General features: G+C 33.7%; 3 protein-coding genes and 1 pseudogene across 5 annotated transcripts; 2 read left to right on the top strand and 2 right to left on the bottom strand.

Moving 5' to 3' along the window:
* The first annotated feature begins 424 nt into the window (after window positions 1–424).
* LOC118037310 (ACT domain-containing protein ACR1) lies at window positions 425–4,282 on the top strand. 3 transcript variants are annotated; one of them, XM_035043263.2, is made up of 8 exons: window positions 425–545; window positions 1,339–1,475; window positions 1,560–1,605; window positions 2,272–2,386; window positions 2,518–2,585; window positions 2,748–3,395; window positions 3,497–3,601; window positions 3,790–4,282. In XM_035043263.2, exons 2-8 carry the CDS (start codon window positions 1,402–1,404, stop codon window positions 4,180–4,182), a joined length of 1,449 nt encoding a protein of 482 aa, XP_034899154.1. In that variant the 5' UTR covers window positions 425–545; window positions 1,339–1,401; the 3' UTR covers window positions 4,183–4,282. The 3 variants fall into 3 exon arrangements, with proteins under 3 accessions (XP_034899154.1, XP_034899146.1, XP_034899136.1); XM_035043255.1 differs by lacking the exon at window positions 425–545 and adding an exon at window positions 639–814; XM_035043245.1 differs by lacking the exon at window positions 425–545 and adding an exon at window positions 639–849.
* A 578-nt stretch (window positions 4,283–4,860) lies between these two features.
* Window positions 4,861–8,286, bottom strand: LOC118037301 (uncharacterized). The gene is made up of 3 exons (XM_035043235.2): window positions 7,614–8,286; window positions 6,663–6,850; window positions 4,861–5,839 (listed from the first exon to the last, which is right to left on the bottom strand). The coding sequence occupies exons 1-3, from the start codon at window positions 8,209–8,211 to the stop codon at window positions 5,105–5,107; spliced, it is 1,521 nt and encodes a 506-aa protein (XP_034899126.1). The 5' UTR covers window positions 8,212–8,286; the 3' UTR covers window positions 4,861–5,104.
* Window positions 8,287–9,168: 882 nt separating this feature from the next.
* On the top strand, window positions 9,169–12,289 carry LOC118035501 (GTP-binding protein At2g22870-like; annotated as a pseudogene).
* A 2,781-nt stretch (window positions 12,290–15,070) lies between these two features.
* Window positions 15,071–16,083, bottom strand: LOC118037392 (uncharacterized). The gene has a single exon (XM_035043360.2). The coding sequence runs from the start codon at window positions 15,991–15,993 to the stop codon at window positions 15,412–15,414; it is 582 nt and encodes a 193-aa protein (XP_034899251.1). The 5' UTR covers window positions 15,994–16,083; the 3' UTR covers window positions 15,071–15,411.
* Window positions 16,084–25,216: the final 9,133 nt, after the last annotated feature.

The following is a 25,216-nucleotide window of genomic DNA, read 5'->3' as shown; positions in this document are numbered from 1 at the left end:
CAAGCTCCCTCAACATTCACTGATTTTGGATGACATTACCTTCACTTTTCCTGCAATTTAATGTAATAGCATTAGCTAGGAAGGAATACTTGATCCTTCCTACTAAAATATCTCAACGCATGTATTTATTTTTAATCATGGGATAAATTAAAAAAATAATTTGTTTGACCCAAATCGGACAAAAAATGTATAATTAATATACTATGGAATTAAAACATTAATGATGAAACGAGTCAATAATCATAATTATATAAGGAATGAAAACATTAGTCCATCGATTTGACAAACGAACAAGGATTTGTCACTTTCCTGTGTTCTGATATAATTTTATTTTTCTTTCTTTGTTTGACTTAAATTAAACAATATGGTCTTGTTTGTGATATTTTTATAAAATCACCCTCTCTTCCTCCTCCTCCTTGCTTACTTCTTTCTTGACTGATGACCTCTTGTAGTGAGTGGTATTCATGGATGGCATGGATTCAAATAAATTGTATGTGACTGTATACGTGGCAAAAACCCAATGAAAGTCTCAGTGCTCGTCCCAGGTAACCTTTTAATCCTATGCAGACACGTTCTGATTTAATCCCGGAAAAGGAAAACTAGGAAAATGAAAAAAAGGAAGAAAATAAAAAAAGTTTGGCCTTGGCCATGGCCTTAGGTATTAGCTTGGCCTGCTGCCTGCTATTGCCATATATAACTCTCAAGGCACCAAGAAAACGCTCTAAAATTAGCCCATCCACAGTCCACCTCTTGGTTCATCTTCCATATCTCTCACACACAAGACAACACAAAGCTTTTCGTCTCCTGAATTGAGGTGTGTTTTGCATATATGATTTGCTGTTTCACAAGGTAATTAATATATATATTTTTTCTAATTGTTCCTCCCCCTCCCCCCCTCTTTCTATACATATTCAAGAAATTTATATATCCTTGATTAAAGATCAATCTTTCTCTCAACAATTTCACCCATGAAAATTTCATGATGCGTTAGTTTCAGCTCAAATTTGATTTGTATATATGTATAGGTCAATGATCCATCATTTATGACTGAATCAAAGATGGATTCCAACACATATTTTTTTCGTTTTATATATTAAAGAAGATATTCGATGAGGTGATATGGCTGTTAATGTGTTGTAAATTTGTAATCATCAGGTTTCTATAAAATCTTAAGAAACAAGATAGCCTAACAGCCGCATTCTTATCTCCGTCTTCTTCTTCCCCAAGCAATTAATTTATATATTATTGTATTGTATTAACGCGTTCCTGAATTTCTTTTGCACGTGTTATGAATATATGTGTATACATAGATTGTAAAGGATGATATGTACACAATAGTTCTGGTGATTTCCAAGGCCAAGCAAACCTTGAAGCACTGCTGCTGATTAAGAAGATATATAGATGGAGATAACAGCTTATAAGCCTTATATCGATGCAGAGTTTGAATCCCTCATGGAAAGAATTTATCCTCCAAGGTACAAGTTAAAATATCTTTGAATTCTTGAATGTATATGCTCTTGCATATTGTTTGTTTGATTTTACTGGTTTTGGTGTTGCAGAGTTTGCGTAGACAATGAAACTTACCAAGATTGCACTCTTGTTAAGGTCATTACTTCCATTATCATTATTTACACTTTATTTGCGATCGCAATTGATTTTAGACCTATATGTGTTTAACTGATATATTTTTATTGTTGGTCTACATGATATTTATAAAACTCGGTTCGACTTGACATGTTAATTAAGTGACTTACCTACCGATCCATAGCTTGACCCTGCGAGTTTTACTTCGGACTAGTTTTTTATATTTCTATATATTAAAAAAATATATATCATTTTAGATTAATTCATCAAATTAACTCATAAGTCAACTCACCCATTGGATCTTATAACCATAGTTTACACAGCTTGTTGTCCTGATATATAACAGTTTCTAGTTCGTGGATAACTTATAATGGGGCCCTAGTTGTAGGAGTAGAAGATGCCATCAATCTCACTTGCCCTCCGTAAGAGATGGAGATCCCTTTTGGTTTCTCTCTGATTGACCCACCGAGTGTATAGCCACTGGAGCTCAAATTGTTATTTTCAAAAAGAAAAAGAAAAGCTTCTTCTGCTGTCATTAAGCTTTAATGTCGGAGAAGCAGTTTTCTGCCTGTCATCCCAAGTTGCTCTATTGATCTTTTCATAAATTGTTAACCCCAAGGTTTCATTAAAATTGAGAAACATATACATTTATGTCTTGCTATGTATTTTGCTTACTTTGTGTTGCAGGTTGACAGTGCAAACAAGCAGGGGATTCTATTAGAGATGGTCCAAGTCTTGACAGATCTTGACCTTGTTATATCCAAATCATATATTTCCTCTGATGGGGGATGGTTCATGGAAGGTCAGTGCCCACCAACCAAAATAAACATCATGCTTGCATCACTCCTCTGTGTGTGTAGCAATGTCATGTTCTTGCCTTTGCCATTTTCATGCGGGTTTGTTTTTATTTTGATTGCATGGTATGGTATGCAGTGTTCCACGTGACTGACCAGCTTGGGAGCAAACTCACTGACGATAGCCTCATACTTTACATTCAGCAGGTCTCTCTCTCCGTCAATATACGTATGATTATCCATACACGTACAAGTATACGTATTGGTCATGTATAGATATTCATACCTGAATGCTTTTTGTCATGCTTTTGATATGGTTATGGATCCTCTACTTTTATGTAATAACAAATGAATGATAAACAAAAATAGGCACTGTGTGTAAATAGGAGAAGAAGGGTATCGAAGGAATCGCAAGCTTCTCTCCACAGAGAAGTTAGGGCACCATACGCGTCAACTGATCACACGGCCATGGAGATAACTGGGACTGACCGACCAGGTCTGCTTTCAGAAATATCAGCGGTGCTTTCCAAGTTGGAGTGCGATGTCTCTGCTTCCGTGGTATGGACCCACAATAATAGAGCAGCTTCCATAATCTACATGGAAGATGGGTTGCAAGGAGGACCCATCACAGATCCAAAGAGACTAGCACATGTGCAAGAGCAGTTGGAGAATGTTGTAGAGGCTCATCATGGGGTGGGGGAGAGGAGGAGCGTGCGACTGACGGCCCCAGCACCAGGACAAAAGACCCACACAGGGCGGAGGCTCCACCAGTTGATGTACGCCAACATGGACTACGAACCATGTCAGGGATGCAATGGAGGGGGTGTAGCACATAGAAATAACTGTACTAAAATTCATGTGTCTATTGAATCTTGTAAGGAGAAGGGGTACTCTGTGGTGAATGTCAGGAGTAGAGACAGGCCCAAGCTCTTGTTTGATACACTCTGCGCTCTAACTGATATGCAGTATGTCGTGTTCCATGCTGCGGTTAGCGCTAAGGGCACCATGGCCGATCAGGTACGACATCAACATGCATTTCTTTCAGATCATAACTTCTTGTTTACTGAAATCGCTTGACAATTGGCGATTGATGCTTGCTCGGAATTTGGATGTTGCAGGAGTACTTCATCCGGCAGCAGGATGGGTGCACTTTGGACTCAGAGAGAGAAAGGCATAAACTAACCCAATGCTTGATTGCTGCCATTGAGCGCAGAGCATCCCATGTATGTACCGTAAAAGCCTATCTTACGTTTATTGAACTCGGCCGGAAAGGTCAACCTCAGACCGGACTCGAGCAAAAATTTTAAGCAACTGTACTATGTTAACCCGCATAATCAAAATACCACTAATCGGTACAGTTTCTCGAGCATAGGCAATCATTACTAACTTGTGACTGAATTACGTTCTGCAGGGAGTGAGGCTGGACATTTGCACTAACAACCGAGTGGGACTCCTCTCGAATGTGACACGGGCGTTCCGAGAGAATGGGCTATCAATATCAAGGGCTGAGATCGGAACAAATGGTGATAGAGCTGTTGGTTCCTTCTATGTTACTGATGCTTCAGGATATGAAGCAAATCCACGAGCAATAGAAGAGGTAAAAAAAGAGATGGGGGGATCTGTAGTGGTAGTTAACAAATCACCAGGCTGGACACCAAAAACCTCCAAGACTCGCTCGGTAGGTAGTATTGGCAGAAATAGCAGCGGCAGCATTGATGAAGAAAAGCCACGGTTCTCTCCAGGAAGCCTATTCTGGTCACAGCTTAAGAGGCTTTCAAGCAATTTCAGCTCCATACGATCATGAGTAGTTTATCTTCCTAGCTCAGTAGCATCCACTGTAATGATCGATCATGAGCATATGGCATTTACCTCCAAGCAATCAAAGGAATTATTCTTTGTAAACATCTCGTCACTTCTATTTTCCTGGTTGCATGATCTCAGAATTTTTCTCAAATTCAATTGTTTCTAGAGTAAATTATACGTTAGTCCCAATCTCTTTAATAAAATCAATGAGCTTGTCTCTTTAATATAGCTTAGTCATTGCCCCACACATGAACGCTCTCCATGGCAAGATTAAAATCAAATCTACGCACTGTCTTGTACAGTTTTCTCCGGATTAACACAGTTACATGGACATTCAAGTCATCCGTTTGTATAATTTCATGAATAGACTACATACAGTAGGTAACACTCTTCTGATTTTAATACCTCCCACGCCAACTCCAAGCAAAATTATTCCAAATTCTTGAAATGACCATCTAATTTCAGTTTGCAAAAACTAGGACAGCAATTCATTACCTGTTATGCTGGCTAAAAGAAAATCATTCCAAATTCTATGAAAATATAATTGGAATGTGCTTTTTCAGGACGTCTCCTTTTCTTTCTGTCTTATTTTCTTTCTGTTATCTTGATACAATTTAATATTCACAGTAACAATTAAGAATTCAGCTACCACATTGCCAACCTCATCTAACTCCACATCAAAGCAAGATCGCATGTTGCATTGGAATGTGTTAAATTATTACATAAATACATATTTCATACAAATATGATAATCCAATTTACATTGGAATTTGGAATTATTTACATTGGAATATAAAGTTCCACAGCCCAACTCGGTCTGAAGAAACCATATGCAAGATATTCACAATAAGGAAATTAAAAAAAAAAGAAAAAAAAGGATAAGAAGAACAACAACATGCGACATGAAAGCTTTAAAGGCAAAATCACATCACATCAATGTCATCAACATCAAGCCAATCACTAGATTCCTTGTTTTCAGAGTTGCGAGCACTTACCTTCTCAGACCCAGCATTTTTTATGCTAACAGGCTTGATATCCTTGACTGAGTCAGCAGAGCTTCTGCTCAGCTGAACCCAATCTTGTGATCCTTTTGTTGCACAATCAGAGCCTGATGCCACTTTCTTGTAACTTGCAGGTTCATCTCCATCATCCTCTTCAAGATCACTGAATGAGACATCCTCGTCATTTCCAAGAGGCATCGAGGATCCACTGACACCAATCATTTCTGAACTATCATCTTTCAACCAATCATCACCATCATCGTCAAATTTCTCTTCCAGAATCCCAGAGGACGAACTACATGATGAATGTTGATGCTTGGTCTGGTCAACTTTTCCTTCCTCGACCACGGATTTATCAATAATTTGCATCTGAGTATTTTCAACTAGATGTTTTTCTGTTTCTGATTCAACAGAAACAAAGGAAGGGACTGCTTCATTATCAGATGTCTTGGCTGCAAGTGTGGGAGAGACTGCTTCAATGCCAGATGTCATGATTGGAACCGATTCAGACTTGGCACAAGATGGCACAGACAGAGACTCTTCATGTGGCAAATCAGCTTTTACATTAGAAGTGTCAACTCCAGACCAATCTGGAGTGGATTTTGCCTTGGCTTTGTTCTGTAACTCATGCGACAACATCGCTCTTGCCTCCACTATCTGCAAGCACACATCAGCAGTTAGCGATGCAGATAATCAAGTTGATTGTTCACAACACAATGAAGGTACACAATGTGTTAAAATCACATGGAAGTGAAATCAACTAATGACAATAACCAATAACTGCCAAAATTAAATAGTAGAGTGTCAGTTTCCTGGTTCTAACATCAACAAAATAACTTATATAGAAGTCAAGATTGATCCAAATAGAAAAACAAGCTGGACACTATCATCAATTTCCTGGTTCTAAACTGCCTTTCAAGTTTCTGTTGAGCAATGGTCATATGCTGAGGCAAGAAAAAAGGCTCAGACCAAATAGAAAAACAAGCTGGACACTATCATCAATTCCAAAACAACTACTAATGATACTCTCGTAAATTTTGCAACACATACAGAATCACAAGTTCTTACATTAGCTATTGTATCAGAGACCAAGGATCAAAATTATCATACCATCAAAAGCTTCTTTCGCAGAACTGTTCATCATCTTTGCAATGCATACATAAAGAACTTAGGCACAGATTAGCAAGGAAGATGTTTATGAAAATAGAAAACCATATGATTTACAACGACTTCCGCAATGTTGGAAGGATTAGGATTATGCTATAAGTTCAAAATAAGTAGACTTAATAATGCAAGTCCTCTATGTCAATAAAAATAATGTGCATATACAAGGAATGTTATATGGATTGAACTAATGAAACCATGTGTATTGCTATCGAACCACAATGAAATGTAACAGCAGTTTCTATTGAAATTCTCAATAATAATAAATAAATAAATAAAGTGAAACAACCAACCCTGCCACAAAAAAACAACTTACTTGGGGAGTTGACAATAGTTCAGCATCATGTTTACTGAGTCTAGGATGCAACAGCACAAAGTAAATCTTCCAAAAGCAGCCCTCACTCATATATCCTGGACAAAGTTCAATCCTCAGAGCAGCTAATCTGGGAGCAAGATGCTCAACGGCTAAAGCATGTTCTTGTTGGGCATCTGACATGTCAAAATCTGAAAAAGAATACACAAAAGAAAAGACGATTAAAATACGCCATGCTCACAATCAGATCCAACCATATCCTCGACGTTTACTTATTGCTTCCAAGCAGAGTGTGGAGAGAAGCATATCTCACGCAAATAGAGTAATGCAATCACTTCAATGGGTTATTGGCATGTAGTTTTTTGCGTTGCTCATGCACATCAAACTAGGAAAAGTTGAAAGAAGAAAAAAACCCTGGAAGATTAAGAAACAGGTAACTTATTATTCATTTCAACTTCAATTTTTAACTAAATTGTAATAAAAAAAAAATGATGATGATGATGATGATGATACTCCTTTAAGTGTCACATTTCATGGATTGGTAATTACTAGACCAATTGAATCAACCTAATCACGAGTGATTAGACAATATAAACACATTAAGAGTGTGTTTAATAATGCGATAAATGTATTTTTGCAAAAAAAAGGCATTTGGACCGAAAAGCCATCAAATTTAATGCTTTTTCACCAGCTTTTCGACAGTTCTCAAAACTATCTAAAAGAACTCTGAGAAACATTTTCAAAAGGGACCCAGGCGCATTGCTAAACACTGCCTTACATAAATAGCCTATACTGCGGTTGCTTTATTGATCTGATGGGCAACACAGCAACCGAATGGTTATGACTAAGAAGCAATGCACCATTTAAAGATTGAAATTATAATTTGTATGTGTTTAGAGCTATGAGATGGAAAAATATTTGTTCATTTTTTTGGTTTAAGAAGAAAAAAAAAACCTTCAAACCCTTGAACATCAGGAAGAGGGAAATCGAGCCAAGTCTCAGGATGCATGGCGACATCTCTAGCAAAACCCACAACTTCTTCAGTCACGCCCACAGCAGAAGCAGCAGTCCCAATCTCATCACTCTCGGATCCAAGCTGCAGCAAATTGGAGGCAATCTTAGTAAACTCCGACACCGTTTTGTTACTGGACAGCTTGGTGATCCCTGACTTAAATCTGCCCCCAATTTCCGCAAAATCGCTCCTAATGCCGGCAATCAATGCAGCGTCATCGTCATCATCGTTGGATCCATCCGGATCTGAAGTATGAGAACGATTCTCCGTCAACGGTGGTTCAGGTGGAGGAGCGAGGAAAGATGCCACACCCCATAATTGGCGGGTTAGGGATTTTTTTAGATCTGTAAGGTCTTCTTTGACGCCACGAGGTGTCGCGGATTGTTGTTGATCCGATTCCGAATTCGATAAATCTTTGTTATTATTAACATTATCGGTAGTTGGGGCGGAGGTTGAGGTAGCGGTGGTGTTCTTATCTGGTTGTTGATCGTCGTCGTCGAATTTGAGAGAATTAGCTATAGATCTTGCTAGCCATGACATTTTTTTTAAAAGTGAATCAAAAGCCAAAAAGAATAACTTGCGCGTTAGCAGAGCAAGTGTTTTATTTCTTAGCTACGACCGACATATCTTACCTCACTGTAACAATTTTTATTTTTATTAATCAATTGACAGAGACAACGGTCATTAAGCTTTTAACCGTCGTCGTTTTCTGCCATCCCAACAGAAGCCTCGCCACTAGAATCAAACCGGTTGATTTAAAATTTTGTGATTTAAGGCATAATTGAAGTTAAGTTTCAAGTAAAATGGTATAAAATATTCATCTAGTTAAATTTATTTACCCAATCGGGCTCCTTGTGATTCAAATAAGAGTAATCTATCTAAACTTGATTGGATAAATAAATTTAAATAAACCATGTTAAATTTTATTTAATATAATTTAATTGATTTCATCAGTCTAGAAATAATATGAATAATTATTAAAAAAATATAAAATTAAATATCTATTTCATTATGGTTTATATAAACAATGAAACGCGATGCATCCCACTTTTTACTAATCAATGAAAATATCATGGAAAGAGAGGAGGATTTATGTATGCAGTTCTTTGTATATTGCAAGTCAACAAGAAGGAAGGAAATGGTTTAATTTATTTAAATTCCTGAATAGGTTTGTCCTAATATAGAAGGGAACCCTTTACATATGCTGAGAAGAGTGTGGTACAGTTGACACATTCATTAGGTTTGTCCTAGTATACAACAGAACATGGTCGAGGATATTGGTGGTCCTGAAGCTGATAAATGGGCTCTCATTTGTGGTGTGACATTGTGGAAACCATGGCTGGGACGTAGCCATTGTGTCTGCCGTGAGCATAGAATGTCACCCGAGGAGGAAAGAATGGTTGGCTGGAGGAGACCTGGCGAAGGTTGGGCTAGAATCAATACTTATGGACAAATAATAGTAAAGAGACCAAATTGAGATAAAATTGAGAATAGAGGGACCAAAGGTTCCATAAGCGAAACATCCTGATAATGTGGAAGCAGGTTAGAAACAGCAGCAGCTACACAGCCTTCACTACACCATAAAGAAATGCTACTGCTTCGAAACCGCCTAATCACTCTGTGATAACCCACAAGAAACCCACTTCCATCAACCTTCTCTTCCAATTACTCGACCCGAGAATTTCCTAACCCGAGCCCGACCCACCATGTATCTGCTTCAAAAACATCGAAACCACCCCCACTCTCCGGCGTGGCCCGGTTTGTCCGTACAGCTCTCTTTGTGCGGCCAGGTGCAAACCCGGATGAAGTGACAGAGGAGATGATTTTGCCTGGCTCGAATATTGTTGTGGGACCATATGCGGGTCATGCCCATTTCAAGGAAGTTGAGGCTGTTAAGAGTAGGGGGGCGGCTAAGTACTGTCCGAGAGACGAGCTACCTGAGTTTGCAATTTTGGGTCGGTCCAACTTGGGGAAGTCTTCACTTATCAATGCTTTTGTCAGAAAGAAAGAAGTTGCTCTCACTTCTGAGAAACCAGGTTGCATGCTTTAATTATATTTAAATTAAATTAAATCTTAGATATTTTTAGTTTTAGAGTGTGAATTATTTATTGGTTTTGATTTTTTAAAAAATATATTATTCAATGCAGGGAAGATTCAATTGATAAATCATTTTTGGTGAATAAAAGTTGGTACATTGTTGATTTGCCTGGTTATGGGTAAGCAACTCATGTTTCTGATATCTCTCTCTGTTTTTTTTTTATTATTATTATTTTATTTTCAATGTTTTTTTGTTGAATAAACTGATGCTAGGGCTTTTTGCTTGGGAAGTTTTATTTTTTTTGTGAAAGAATGCTTGCTAGGCTGCATGTTCTTTATTTTAATAAATGGAATTGCTTATGGTTATGTTTTGATAAGCAATTAATTATTGATTTTCGTCGGGGATTAGTAGAATAGTGTGCTGGATTTGTCTTGAGATTAAGGGAAAATTTCCCTGCTTTGTGAGATTGCCACCTGATCTAGCTCGGGGAGATGAGTGAAGGTTTTTGCTTTTAGGTAAGGTTCTTCGGTTGAGCGGTAGTTCTCTCCATTTTTTGTCCAAAAGAGGAAAGGTAGGAAAAATTATGTTGACATTTCGAGTGTATGCCCGCAGCTTTGAGGTGCTTCTATGTTTTGCAGTGATTCTGTGAAGGGAACAATTTTGTTTTTCCAGTCTATGCCATTTAGATTGATTTGTATATTTGTTCTTTTATATCAATTAGTAATATTTTTGTTGTTATGTTTTAGATTTTAAACAATATGATTTGTGATGGAAAGTTTTGTGTTCGACAAAACTGACAGCTTTAATGTAGTTTCCAATTACGTTTTCCACAATCTAATTCTGGGAAGATTACTGAACAATGGTCTGATACGTATAGCTTCAATGGCTTCATGATAAATTAGAACGAATAATCTCTTGCTATGTTAATTGTTGATTGGATGCTTGTGATGGTCTATTTCTAGAACTGGAGTTACAAATTTGGAGTTTATAGTGGATGGGTCATATGCAAATTTCTTAATTTGCCTACCCTGATGGCTTTGATAATGAACAGGCAGCATAGATTTATAAATTTTTCTATCAACCATTGACTGACGGGTGCATCCTTAACTTTCTTTTTTCCATCTCAAACATAGGTACTAATCTCTCATTTATTATGCTTTTTTTTACTCGCCTGTTATTTCTTTTAACAGTTTGAGGTAGTTCTTGACTTCAATTGTGCATTGTCTTACTTGCAGTATAGCGCTAGTGCTGGTACTGAAAGAAACTTGGGTTGGAGCTGCTTGTCTTACTCTTTTTCAATGCTACTTTTGTCTTTCAAAATGGTGAAAGCTGCATTTGTTTATTCTTCATGCCCTTTGGACATTAGATGTTGTTTTTCTTTTGTTGGTTTCTCTTCATGATTTATGAGGACTTAGAAAAACTAATTCCAGACAAAGATAAAGGCCATCCACATGGGCCACTGTGGATGTTAGATTGTAGTAGAAGATAACCACAGTTTTAGCAAGGCAACAAACTGTTCTATAGGAGCTTTCCCAGCTTGTGCATTCTTAACCTATCATTTCTTTTTGAACTCATGTGCATATGCTCTGCTTTAGTCAACGATAGCTAATCAATTGTTCATGTTTTCATCATAATGTCAAAGAATTGAACGACTACCCTTAATTATCTTGTTTGTTTTCACCAACAACTGTCTTGGAAATTAGTATTTTTGAATGTGTGGTTGAATTAGTGCTTAATAACCCACTCTGTTTTCAGGTTTGCTAAAGCCCCAGATTCTGCTCCAATGAATTGATCCTCCTTTACAAAAGGGTACTTTTTGAACAGAGAAGCTCTGGTAGCTGTCCTACTTCTCATTGATGCTAGTGTCCTGCCTCAAAAGATCGATTTGGATTGTGCTAACTGGCTTGGACGCAACAATGTAAGCTTCTCCTCAACTGTAAATTGTTTAGATAACTTTCTAATTTGTATAACTAGGTTGCCTGCACCAGTCTATATCAGTGTTTGCTCACTGTTCTCTGCCATTCCAATGTGTTTCAGATACCAATGACTTTTGTTTTCACAAAGTGTGACAAAATGAAGGGGGGAAAGGGAATAAGGCCTGATGAGAATATCAGGAATTTTCAGGAGTTGATCGGGCAAAACTATCAGCAACATCCTGCATGGATCATGACTAGTATTGTCATTGGTTTGGGCAGAGATGAGCTTCTCCTACACATGTCCCAGCTAAGAAACTACTGGGATCAGTAATCGAGAAAAAAAAAAAAAAAGCCAAATGTTAGTCTAGAAAAAATTTTCATCTTTCCTTTTTTTTCCGTCTTCTCGTTACATGTCAGTTTTGCCGATGAAAGATTTGATCAAAATATAAGGAGGACCTGTAACATTCTTCATATGTATATTGATGAGTGAAGTCTTATTGTTTTCTAGAAGATCGTATCGGTATCTGCTCCATGATTAGATAGATGGATTTTACAGTTTCAACTTCTTAGAGCTTGCTTTTGTCTGCAGAAACTTCATATCGTCTTTGTTCTCGGACCTTAATTTCTGGTTATGATAAATGCTGAATCTTTATGTCTGGACCAACTCTCATGCTGTAGTCAAAAGGTTTTTATTATGAAGTTCAATGAAGTATGGTCCTAATTTCGGTCATGGTTCAGTGATTTCCTTCTTGTGGAGGACTATGTCACTTGTAGCATTTAGCTGTTTCTGCTCGTTGAACTTTGACCATTTCATTTTTTATAGCGTTGCAATTAAGTGAATCTGAAGGCATCTTCAGTGAAAAAAAAGCTTTCCCAATTGAATTTTGAAAGCATTTCCTGCCTTCTCTCTTTCAACTCTGTCAAACAACTGATACCTCTTCAAGTACGAATTCCTGTTATTGCCTCTCTTGTTTTCGGTGATTACTTGTGGGTTTTATGGTGGGATTTTTGTACTAATTTTAGGGGTGACATTGAGCGAGGTATGTTAGCGTTGAGAATATTTTTTTTATTCTTTTTATTTTGAAAATATAAAAATTCATTCAAAAAATATATAATAAAAATAGATTTATTTTTATATTTCTATTTATGTTTTTATACCCTTTGCATATATCCATAGTTTTAAGACCCGGCCCGGTGGTCGGCTCGGTCCAAGGCTCGGGTTCCGGGTTTTGACCGGGTCACCGGGTCTCGACTGGGTCAGCCGGGTCAAAATTTATTTTTTTATTTTAAAAAAAAAATCAAAACAACGTCGTTTTAGCAAAAAAAAAATAAAAAGTCAACGGGTTTGGGGGCGGGTGTTGACGGGGTTTTCCCGGGTCAACCGGGTTTGGCCGGGCCAATTCCCAAGCGGGTTTTGGCCTCCACCCGGACCGGTCTCATGCCCGGGTCGGTCGGGTCCCGGGTTGACCCGCCCGGGCCGGTCCGGATTTTAAAACTATGCATATATCCACTAATTGAAAGCAACCCTGTAGTTGAAGCATGGAGGCAGCTTCTCTCCATAATTTTCTTTTTTTTTTTTTTGATTAACATAGGTGTTCGGGCCAGCTTGCACGCACCTCGACTAATCCATGGACCCTGAAGTTAACGACCATGTAAGCTTTCAGTGGCCAGCATATGAGCTACTTAGGGTTTGAATCTGAGACCACAGAGAAAGCAAATCTTTTGATTTCAAACTTTTATCATTGGACCACCACTTAAATGCTTATCATTTTCTTTCATTATGAAATGCTTAGTAATGGTCAAACGAAGAAATATCAGGGAGTATTTTGAATTTACTCTTTTTTTTATGTGTTCTGGTATATATTTGATTTTTTGTTGGTATATATTCACAGAAAAAACTCCACAATGATTCAAGGTTTACCTAAGAAGATTCAGGAAAAAATAGAAGTAATTACCAAAGGACAAAGATTGTTCCTTGGAAATAATTTAGAAGACCAATTGCATAGTGATCCGAAAGTTGATGAGTACCTAAATGGAGGAAATTACCAAAGGACACTTAATATTTTGAATCATTTTGCTTCCAACACTGGTGTCGGAAAGTTTTTAAAAAATATCACGTGGAAAAAGATTTTTAAAAATAGCATAACCAGAAAAATATTGCAGTTTTTACTTGCGGATTTTAAAAAACCACAGTTAAAAGCTACAGGATTTGACATAAAATTGTCAAAATGGGCCGGCATAAACTCCAAACAAGAAAGAGAAGAGATGCAAAAAAAGAATCCAAAGTTTTTTATCCTATTTTTCCATGAGCATAGCTTTAAAACCAGCATCGTCAAATCCCAGAATCAAAAGTTCAAACCAACTTTTGTATTCTGTCGAGGTGCCAGGATCACACAAAATCAACACCCAACATGACAGTTTCCCTCTGCGATTCAGTAGCATACTCTTGGACAATTTGACCCTATTCTTGACACAGATATTTCCATCTTTCTCTTATGTCATCGGGGCATCCAATTAGGTCAAGTTCATTTGATAATGTAGTTGTGGTTTTTTCTCGTATTTGAATAGACTCTGTGAAATATTAGCTTCTAATCTAGTAGAATAGACCTCCCACCATCTGAGTGCATCACCACCAATTGGCAGCCTAACAGGAGTAATTATTTGAAGATCTACGCACTGCTTAATTAGCACTAAAATAAACCTCTAATTATTTTAGCCATATTTCTAATCTTTGAAGTTCTAATTCACCATTAGCACTGGACCATGTCTTCTTTTTGCCAATTTTAGGATTGAATTCAACTAATTCTAGAATGACCTTCAACCTTAGATAAATTAACTTTTTCGGATTCACTTTTAAGCTCTTGAATCAATTATCGAATGACAATTATGCTAATAATACAAGTAAGCAATAATTATGAAATAAAAATAGAGGATACAAGAATTTTTAACATGGTAAAACCTAAGGATGGGAAGACATCCACGACCAAATGGATGAAAACATAATTCATTAACGTTAAGAAAAGATTACAAACTTCAATCTAGATCAAAACCACTTATAGCTTGTTTGGTAATAGCCTCTCATCCAAAAAAAATCACTATATATTCTTGTCCCTTTGTGTTTTTTTTTTTTTTTTTCCCTCACAATACATATATTTTTTATTATTAAAAAAAATCGAACTTGAGATCGCTGGCTTAGGATCATAAAAGAGGACAACGTTAGTTAAACTACCGTTTATTCTCTTTTATTGAGCCGTACGTAGAGACATTTAAGTTCACACAAGTAACCATACTGTACCAAAGCTTTTCTGGCATATGATGAACTGGAGAAATTATACCATATATTTACATGATTTGCATACAAATTAAGCACTTGATCAAGTGCATAAACTTTCTTTCTAATGTAATTAGCTACGCACGCACATTATTGAAATGAAATATCAGAAAATTATTAAAATGAATCAACATTCTTATACATTGATTGATTCACTTTGTTATACACAAATGACTACCTAGTTATATATAGTCCAGGGCTTCCATGATTGATGATTATTCTGGTGTTTAAGAAGTTGAATGGCTAGGATTCAACCGACACCATATATATTTTCTTAATTACAACGTAAAGAACTAGGGTTTTAAACAGCATCTCTGTGCAGCTTAAGCAAAAACGAAATGATTCCCTAAAAGAAAAACGAAAGGAGGAAATGGGGTATAAGAGCTGCTTCAACCTAGCTCGAAGAAATTGTGCTAACAGTACTGGAAGTAAAATATGTCATGGGGATGTAACATCTAAAGCACGGTGCCTTGCTCAAGACTGGAAAGAGTTCCTGGGCTCAGAAGAGGATAGGAACACCAAGCATGATAAGATGGTGACAGATTCAATTCGAGGGAACTTGATGCAGACATTATACTTTCTGGCATCCACTCGGGTTTTGCATCCAATGATTCATACATTAACTCCTGGTACAAGCTGGCAGACAATGGGGTTTGTGCAGGCGCAGGAAGGAGATGTAAGGGTACTGCTGCGATCTCTCTGTCTCTACCAAATAATGTTGGTGTAAGGAGATCAAGTGGAGGAGGTGCCACGCTTTGTAGCCTTGACTGCGGCTCTGGATCTGGCTCTTTCTTGGGTGCACCGGTGAGCTTCTGAACAAGGTCTCGGAAGTTTATAGGATCCACCTTGTAAACTCGTGGCGGGGTTGGTGGCAATGGTGCTATTGGTTTCTTCCATGGTTTCATCTGGGTTTTCCGGATTGAATGAAGTGATGAATGGTAAGATTGTGGCATTTTCAAGCCCTTTGTTTCTTCTGAGAATTGCTTCGAGTACATTGATGATGATGTCACAGAAGAAGAAGAATTATATGTTTCCATAGTACTGAGAAACAAGCTTGGTTGGAACTATTTTTGGTGTGTTCGTGCGGGCTTTAATTTTGAGAAGATGAGGAATGAGAATTGATCAAAGGAAGACGTCTACTTTATATAAAGATTTGTACAGAGAAATCTGTGGATGAGACAAAGAAATGGAAAGTTGGAAACTACTTATTGCTGAAGCTATACGTTTATTTAAACCGTATTTGGTTTTAAAAAATATTTTTAATCTAAATATAATTACCACGTAGACAAACAAACATGTAAGAATAAATTAATAAACAAACAAACAAAACTATATATCTATGTTATAGCCGACGCCTATGTGAGTGCTGACATCGACTATATGGTCCGATGCTGAATTCTTGAATCTTTTTATTTTATTCATTAAAATACTTCCCACCGTAATTGTCTTCGTTCTTCCGTCGAATATTTTTTTGAAAAAAAAAATCGATATTCGTTAATTATTTGTTCTTATGAAACATAAAATAATTAATTTATTCATGATTGAATTATAACCAAGTTTTTTCAACATTTTTCACCAAAAACTTGAATTAATTAATCTCACTCATATCCGACCCTATATAATTACATTTTGAAAAAACAATTATGCCCACCGACCATGTAAATTAATTAGGTAAAGTAATTAATTAATCAACATATTGTGCAAGAAGCTGAAGAAAACATTATTTAAAAAAATAAAGAAGAAAAGGCAGAATTTTTGTTATAAGAAACGAATAATTCGCCAGCCATGGAAGAACACATACATGAGACGAGGTCGCAAATTGCTAAGGTGGAGGCTAGCCGCCTCGGACCTATTTTCTACTCTTTTACATAATCAAGCACGTCACTCACCTGGCATTTGTTCAGAATCTTTGACTAAATTAAAGTACTCAACAATTTTTTTATTTATTATACGTGTAATCCATCCAAATCTCATGATTATGATAGTAAATTTATTCTACAAAAAAACTCATTATTTATTACTTATTTTTAAGTGTGAGTTAATTATATATATTTGGTCCCAGGTAGTCAATTATATGAATGCTCAGTAACTTTATGCATTATTGAAATAATGCATCCTTTTATCTTTGGATATGTTTGTTATTATATTTTAGAAGTGTTTTTAAAAAATTAATTTTTTAAAATTTTTTTTGTTTTAAATTAATATATTTTTTATATTTATAGATATATATTGATATAAAAAAAAAAGTTAAAAAATATATTATTTTAATATATTTTAAAATAAAAAATATTTTAAAAAAATAATCATTATTATACTAAGACACGCTTTTCTTATGTATATCCGACCAGCTACTATTGGAGACTGAGAAGTAGTACATTGAACTTGAATTCATTTCTATGTTCATCAGTGATTTTATTTTTTAAAGAAGAAACTAGTTTTTCTTTTGGTGTTTGCTGCCGAATGGGATTTATTTCTATAGATTATTTTTAGAAAACATAATAATAATAGTCTTCAAACCTTTTTTTTTTAGAGTAGAAACAGAGAAGTGGGAGCATTAATAGGTTTGTGTTTGCTAATTTTCCTGCTTTTAATTTGTAGAATGCAAGGCAGTGAGAAAAGAACTCGTAGCTAGTAAGTGTGAAGAAGTTCAAAGGGATGGAATGTCCAATAAAATGTCTGGCAACGGATTCTAATTTAGAACGCTATGAATTCTTAGTGATGACCTTATAAAGATATTTTTTTTTCTTTGATGTTAGTCCAACTGTTACATTACAGGATTATGCATGTCAAAGTTTTTCTCTATCAAGCAAGGTTCACACAGCATTCAATTGATGGTATTTTAATTTTGCTTCACTATCCATGTACTAATAAGATTGATTTTTTTGCCTAAACTCTCACCCCTTTAGGATTTGTTTGGGAGTTTGGTGCGTTTAAAATTGTGTTTTATCTTAATTGTAATTTTGAAAATATCTAGTTAATTAATATATACTATAATTTTACGTAGATCCTGGTTACGAAAAAAAATAACAATTTATAATTTTTTGTAAACTTATTTTTTAAAAAACCTACCTTTTCAATTGTAATTGCAAAACCTAACTGTAATTTGTGGCTCATAGACAGACATTGGAGTGGAGCGAAGTCTACCGAGCGAAACGGAGTATATTGAGCCAAACGGAGCGAAATGACAACTTATGTTTCTCAAGGATTCATTCCATGTTTTGTTGTCAGAAACGACTAATAGGATAGGGTGTTAAGAGGCAACGCTCCAGCGATACAATAAAGATGTATTAGAAAAAATTCTTATGTAAACGATTAGGATTTCTTGGGTGATTTAAGGCCTATTATAAATACATATCATATAGTTTTATTTCAATATAGTGAAAATAAAAATTTCTCATTCATATATATACAGGTATAATTAAATCTTATGTTCTTTCAGTTTTCTAGCTCTTAAACAATATTTATAAGTAATTGTTGTATATTTTTCACAACACTATCATAATGCCAAAAACACACTTAGTTACCATGAATCTACACCAGTCCCAATTGTAGCAAGCTAAAGATCAATGTATTGAATTTATGCGTGCAGATCATGCTTTCCTTTGCTTACCATGAAAGTTGGGAGAATAGTGAGGAAAATATTTTAAGCAACAAGTTTTCAGATCTAAACCGATGTTAAAACTAAAGTGGTCTGTCTCTTTCTCCAAGTCGCGGCCGTCCTAAATTTTGTATAGAATCTCGTAAAACTGGCTGTAAGCAATTGCGTCAAAAAAGTAATTTATTGAATTAATATTGAGGTACCATCGTTTTCAGATTTCAACCAAACTCAATAATGCATGACCTTTCTTTTTTTTCCTGCACTTATACATATTTTCAATGGGTAATCCTGCTGCCATTTTCATATGCAACCGACATGACTCAATAATGCGTTTAAATTATTGTGCTTGGTTGATAATTTAAAATGACAAAGACATATATAAAAAAACAAAAATAAACTTAGCTGGAGGTACAAAGATAGAAGTATAAAACAAATTTATTTATGTAATAGTTTTAAAATAAATTTCTATCATTTAAAACAAAATGCAAATATAACATTTTTATCTCAATTATCTTCACTGCTTTTATTTTCATCACTCCTGTCTTGAAACAACGATCAAATCAAATGCTATCGATCCAAGTCTTTCTTTTTCTCACGCACATAAAAAAAAAAAAAAAAAAAGATGTTTAATTAAGTTTATATTTCACAAATTAACTTTAGGGTTATTGAAAACTTATATAATTGTTAATTTAAACATGTATAATTAATCAAGATGCGCATCAAAACACCCACTTTAATTAAAAAAAAAGTATCTAATTAAGTTTACAACATAGAGAGGTATACCGACGGATAATATTGTTAAGTATGAAATCATGGCTTTCAATCTGAAATCTCAAAGAGGAAAGGCTAATAAGAGCAGATTATTGAACAATCATTTGCCATACAATTCCACTAATGGAATGTATATTTAATTTGGCCTATTTGTTTTTAATTAAACATAAAATTAATCTTGACATATTGAACTTGATTTGGGATTTTTGTTTTTCTAACCGTTGGAGTCATGATCAGGAAGTTCGATTCTAAGCACTATATTAAGGTTGAACCACACACATAAAAATTAATATTTTGAAGTGGGTGGCTAATTACATCAGCTATCATGCTTTTTCCTTGGAAGCTATAAGTTAATATGACATTACGTCCTTCTATTAGTTATGGATATATATTAGCAAATGTGTCCGCACATTGTTGGGGGTCTTTTAGATAATTTATTTAGAATTATCAATAAATTATGAAAAAAACCAAATTGATCTAAATTTAATTACAAAAAAAAAAAAACATATTGATGATATTTATACCTGGTATGGGTAAATGCATTGAATCTCTCTCTCTCTCTCTCTCTCTCTCTCTCAAAATCAAACTACATATTTAATATAAATAGAAGTACTCTAAATATTATTTGAGGAGGTTTCTATAATTAATGTAAAAGACTTTAAATATTAAGAAAAGATGAGAAAATACAGAATTAGAAAATAAGGGATGTAGTTAAAAGATTAAGGATCAATGAGTTTTTTTATATAATAATAAATTTGAAATGTTTTTATATAATTATTTATATAACATTAAGGGTATGTAACATTAAAAGAAACAAATAATTAAATATTTTAAGGATGTATTTAAGTAAATATGTATTATTTTTATATTTTATATCAAATTTTAATTAATGACAAACAATTTTCAATTTTTTTTATACACGAAAGCAAATAATCAAATAATAATATAAATGGAAAAAAATGAGTGAAAAAGGGAAGATAAAAATAGACTTAGTCTTGTCACTCCCACAAACTTATGAAGTGAAAATAACAACAAAACCCATTAAAAATAACAATAAAAAGAAGTGGGGATATTGCCACCCTTGATTTTAATTAGTAGTACTTTTTCCTATTTTTAAGTTAGAAAAAGACTAAATTAGTCATTAAGATATGCCCAACAATGAGAGTATTCTGTTGAATATATTTTTAAATATATTTTATTTATGTGATAAGCTTTTTCCATGACTGGGTTCTAAATCTTAGATATGCATTTTATTATTATTTTTATCGAGACAAGAAATAATATATTCTCGGGTAGATGTCGAAATTGAGACCTGGAAATTAGGGCATGGCCTTATGAACAAGCCGACAAGGTGAGCCCACAATATATCTATGGAAGGAAACTTGCAGCTTCACTAGCAGAGTACCCAACAAAGCCCGAGAGATAAGGAAGCCCAAGTTGCTGGTTCGCTTAATAACTTTCCTTAAGTATCCAAAACATTTACAGTTAAACATATATCAGATCATGTAAATTTATTAATTAATCGGAGATACTATCTAATCAAGATGTTATTTAAACTTTAAATTTAAATCGGGTTTGAAAATTATATTATTTAATTAAGGCTATACTATGCCATGATATTTTTGTATTATATCAAGACGAAAGATATGAAGACAGTTGAATAAAAAGAAAAAAAATCATCTTTATTTTTCTTGATTTGAAATGATAAAAAAAAAAAACTTCAAAACTGTCTTTCCCTTGTTTGTCAATATATATTTCAGTATCAATTTATGGTATCTAATTGAAAGTATTTTCTACTGGAAAAAATTAAAAAAAATAAAAATAAAGCTTGACAATACAGGTTTAATAACTAAATTATTTATTAACATAATATATGATTCCTTTTTTTCTTTCAACATAATCAATCTTTTTTAATTTTAATTTGATCTAAACTAAAATTAATTAAACACAAACTGGTGAGCTGACAGGATCTTTTGCCAGGATATTTCTATTTGCCTTTCAAGGAGTAGTTGTCAAGAGTAATTATGACAAGTGAAAGCTCCAAATTACTTCAAACAAATTGACAAAAACGAAAAGACTTGACTTCGCACCGTCACATGACTTGCAACCGTAATGGACACTCTTGGGTTGAGCCCCCACGTTTACTCCTTGTTCTCTTTTCTTTATATTCTTGTCCACATTTTTTACTTTCCAATTTCTAATCGATTTTAATCATATCTGGTGTGTTTTCATGATCTTATGCATGATATTTCTTAGTGCATGCATTATGTTTTTGTAAAAATATTTTTTAAAATTATTTGAACCATAAATCCAACATATTTTTTAATATGTTTGTATGATATGAAAAATACTTTTTAAAAATCATTAAGTAATAGTCTTGATTAATTTACACAAGAATGAACTCGAGAATATTTTTCAATATCCCTTGGGGGGGCTATGATACATATAGCAATAGATGAAAAATAAATGCCTTGCATTGATGATCTTGTTCAGATGTCTGTGAAAAGCTCCCATAAATTATCAATTAACCTTGCCCTAAAGTCACCGGCATAGGAGGCTTTTTCAAAATAATTGACTTGCACCGTGTTTAAATATTCAACACCTGTTTTTAAATCATTTTTCTTCTCTATTTAATTTTTTTCCCAAATTTTAAATTTTCACCCCAGTTATTGATTTGAATTTTATTCACCTCAATTATTGGACGGTTATCGTTATTGTCATTTTTTTTAAAAATTAGTAGTTATTTTACTTTATAAAAAAATCGAAACCATTATTTTGAAAATTAATAGTTTGTAATCATCATGTTACTTCTAATTTGAAATTATTGTTATAAGATCCAACTCTAAGAGTAGATCCTAGTTAATCAAGGCAACATAAATTTTGATTTAAAAAGAAAAACTTCAAACAATATTATTTAGATATATAAAAAGATAAACTTTGATTTGTCATTCTAGTTATATGATTTATCATGTTATAAAATTTATAATGTCACTTTTAATTTGAGAGCATAATTATAAAATCTAACTTGGAATCTGATCAGAGCTGCTCAGGCAACATAAATTTTGATTATTTTATAAAAAAATCTCAATCAATATTATTTAATTTATTTTATATATATATATAAAAAAAAAAAAAAAAACTTGTGTGATTTCCCTAATCTAGTTGACGTCAAATCTTAGATCGATGGCTAAATGAGTAAATATGTCAGAATCAGATAACTCTCGAGTCCAACTCGAAAACTATAACTTAAACAACGTGCCGAAGTAGAAACGGAAACTACTAGCGACTTACATTAAATATTGACTCTATCATGTTCAAGTTTTCCACTCGTGAACACCAGATTCTTTTTTCCTTTTTTTTTTAATTTTATACATTTCAGTTTTCACTTAATTTTTACTTTCTAGATTAGCTAAATAAAGTTCTTACGACATCAGAAGGCAGACATGGGCAAATTTTGAGAATAAATACAGACGACAATAAGTTAAAATTTGGAATCCTGGCATATATTATAATCGAGGATTGAATGGGAGTTATATGTATTACTATTTAATATATCTATAATATATCATCTATTAAAAATATAAGCAAAGGATTGTGACCTGTAAAGTATAATGCTTATATGTGTTTTCCCCCTCTCTTGAACTTCTTTTTCGATTTTTACCAAGAGTTGCTGTCGGTGATTTAGAATTTTTTTATAATAAAGAACATTTGGACATCACTTCTTCTTCATCTTTATATATATATATATATATATATATAGTATTGGTCTTAAAGATGATCAGAGGGAATGATGTTTCTTTGATGAAGGTTTTTGAGTAGTTATTAAAATGATTCTTCCAAGATAAATATAGTTTCTTCTGTTATTGAAGAATATAACAAGCATGAAAAAAAAAATAACTCTTTAATTAGGAATTATCTACTTTGTCAAATCCACAAACTTGATAAGAGTATTTAGTTAGCTATAACTTTTAAAATTGTATGGATTGAACCAACACTTTAGCCATGTTTGTTTTTCGAAAAGTGATTTCTTAAAAATTACTTTCCAAACTTTCCTGTTTTTATTTGTCATTAAGAAAATTGATCAATAAAAAACACTTTACAGTCAAAGAAAAATTTAGCTTGGTTTCCAGAAAAATGTTTTCCTGAAAAATTTGGGCAGAAAACACTTTCCGGAAATTGTGAAAAATTTAGAAATGTCATAGTATTTGCTAATTATATCAAATTTGATCCTCAAACTTTTGATTGCTATATATATTATTTTGAATATTTATTTTTCAATTTCATCTCTTAAAATTTAATTTTTATATTAATTTCGGTCCTCATTTTTATAATTGTTATTTGCTTTTCCCTTATCATTTTTTATTGAAATTTTTTATCTATCAAATTTGATCCTCATTCTTTTGATTGTTACTTATTTTATTTGAAATAATAAATGAAATGTTAATTATTATTATTTTAATTTCTTTATTTTTTATTATTTTTTATTTTTTAGATGTGATTTCTATTATTTTGATTATTATTTATTTTATTTGAGCTAATTTATGAAATTATATTTTTTTCAATTTCATTCTCATTCAACTTTTTAATTTGTAAGATTTGTTCCTCATTATTTTAATAAACTTGAGAAAAATAAAACATTAATAAGTTATTTTCCAGCTCATAACCAAACACTGGAAAGTGTTTTCCAACTTATTTTTCATTATATTACCAAACATAAAAAAATAATTCACTTTCCTGGAATTCACTTACAAAAAAAAAACTATTTTCCTACAAACAAACAGGGTCAATTTATTAGTAACCATTAAAGACTTTCTAATAGTAATTAGAAATGATAATGACAATGAAGCCCTTTGTTTGCATTAACTCCCAAAGTTACACGATTTGAATCAACATTTCCACTAGTACCTGTTGAGAATATTTTAAAATTTTGAAGATTCAAATCCAATGGTAATTAGAAATGATAATGACTTTGTTCCTAAAGGAGTGATTGATGAATTTTTGATCATTTTCTCATTAATAGCTCAATTGATGAAATCTAATTTTATTTTATAGGCTTGAAGGTCAAGCCGAGACCTAGAATAAGATTATTAATCTCTTGATTTTAGTAATTTAGCTAGTAGGGGCTACTTTGATTCTTTTTATAGCCCCTAGGGTCTCCTCATTCATGAAAGGGAAAAAAAATTCATATATCAACAAAATATTTCTATATTGTCATGATAAAAGATTTCTGATTTTTTAAAATAAAATATCTCTTACTTACGGCATTACCAAGAAGCCCAGGACTCTTTTGGAGTAAAAAGCAGAAGCTAGATATGAGTCTAAGTGGGTGTTTGGTATTGTGGCTGCGGGTGAGGTTCACCCGCAGCCACAATTTTTTCTGTTTGGTAATCTTTGCACCACAGTTTTTCAATGGTGGACCCCACCATTAACTGTGGTGCAACCACAGGTCTCAAGAAGCAGCTCTCGGCTGCTTCTTGAAATGGAAAAATGGATGAACAGTGGAGCATGGCTCCACTGTTCATCCATTTTTTTCTAAACAGTGGAGCATGGCTCCCTGTTAGAAGACGTTTTCTTCTAACAGTGGAGCATGGCTCCACTGTTCAATGAACAGTGGAGCCATGCTCCACTGTCACCATGTTTTTTTTTTTTTTTTAATAAGTATAAAAAAGTTTATTTATTTATTTATTTTTAAAAAATCAGTGAGCAAAGTTTATTTTTTCCTCCAAAAAACCAGTTCAGTTAATCGTAAACAATATATATTTTTTTTTAAAAAAAAAAATTAGTTTAAGATGAATTAAATTTATTCGTACTGTAATCTCAATTTTATTTATGATAATATTTTATCTAATTTTATTGCACGCTCAAAAAATCATGGAAACTGTAGTTGTCGA

Source organism: Populus alba, chromosome 14 (assembly GCF_005239225.2).
Source record: "Populus alba chromosome 14, ASM523922v2, whole genome shotgun sequence".
NCBI lineage: Eukaryota > Viridiplantae > Streptophyta > Magnoliopsida > Malpighiales > Salicaceae > Populus > Populus alba.
The sequence above is the reverse complement of the archived record's forward strand: the minus strand, read 5'-3'. Positions and strand labels throughout refer to the sequence as shown.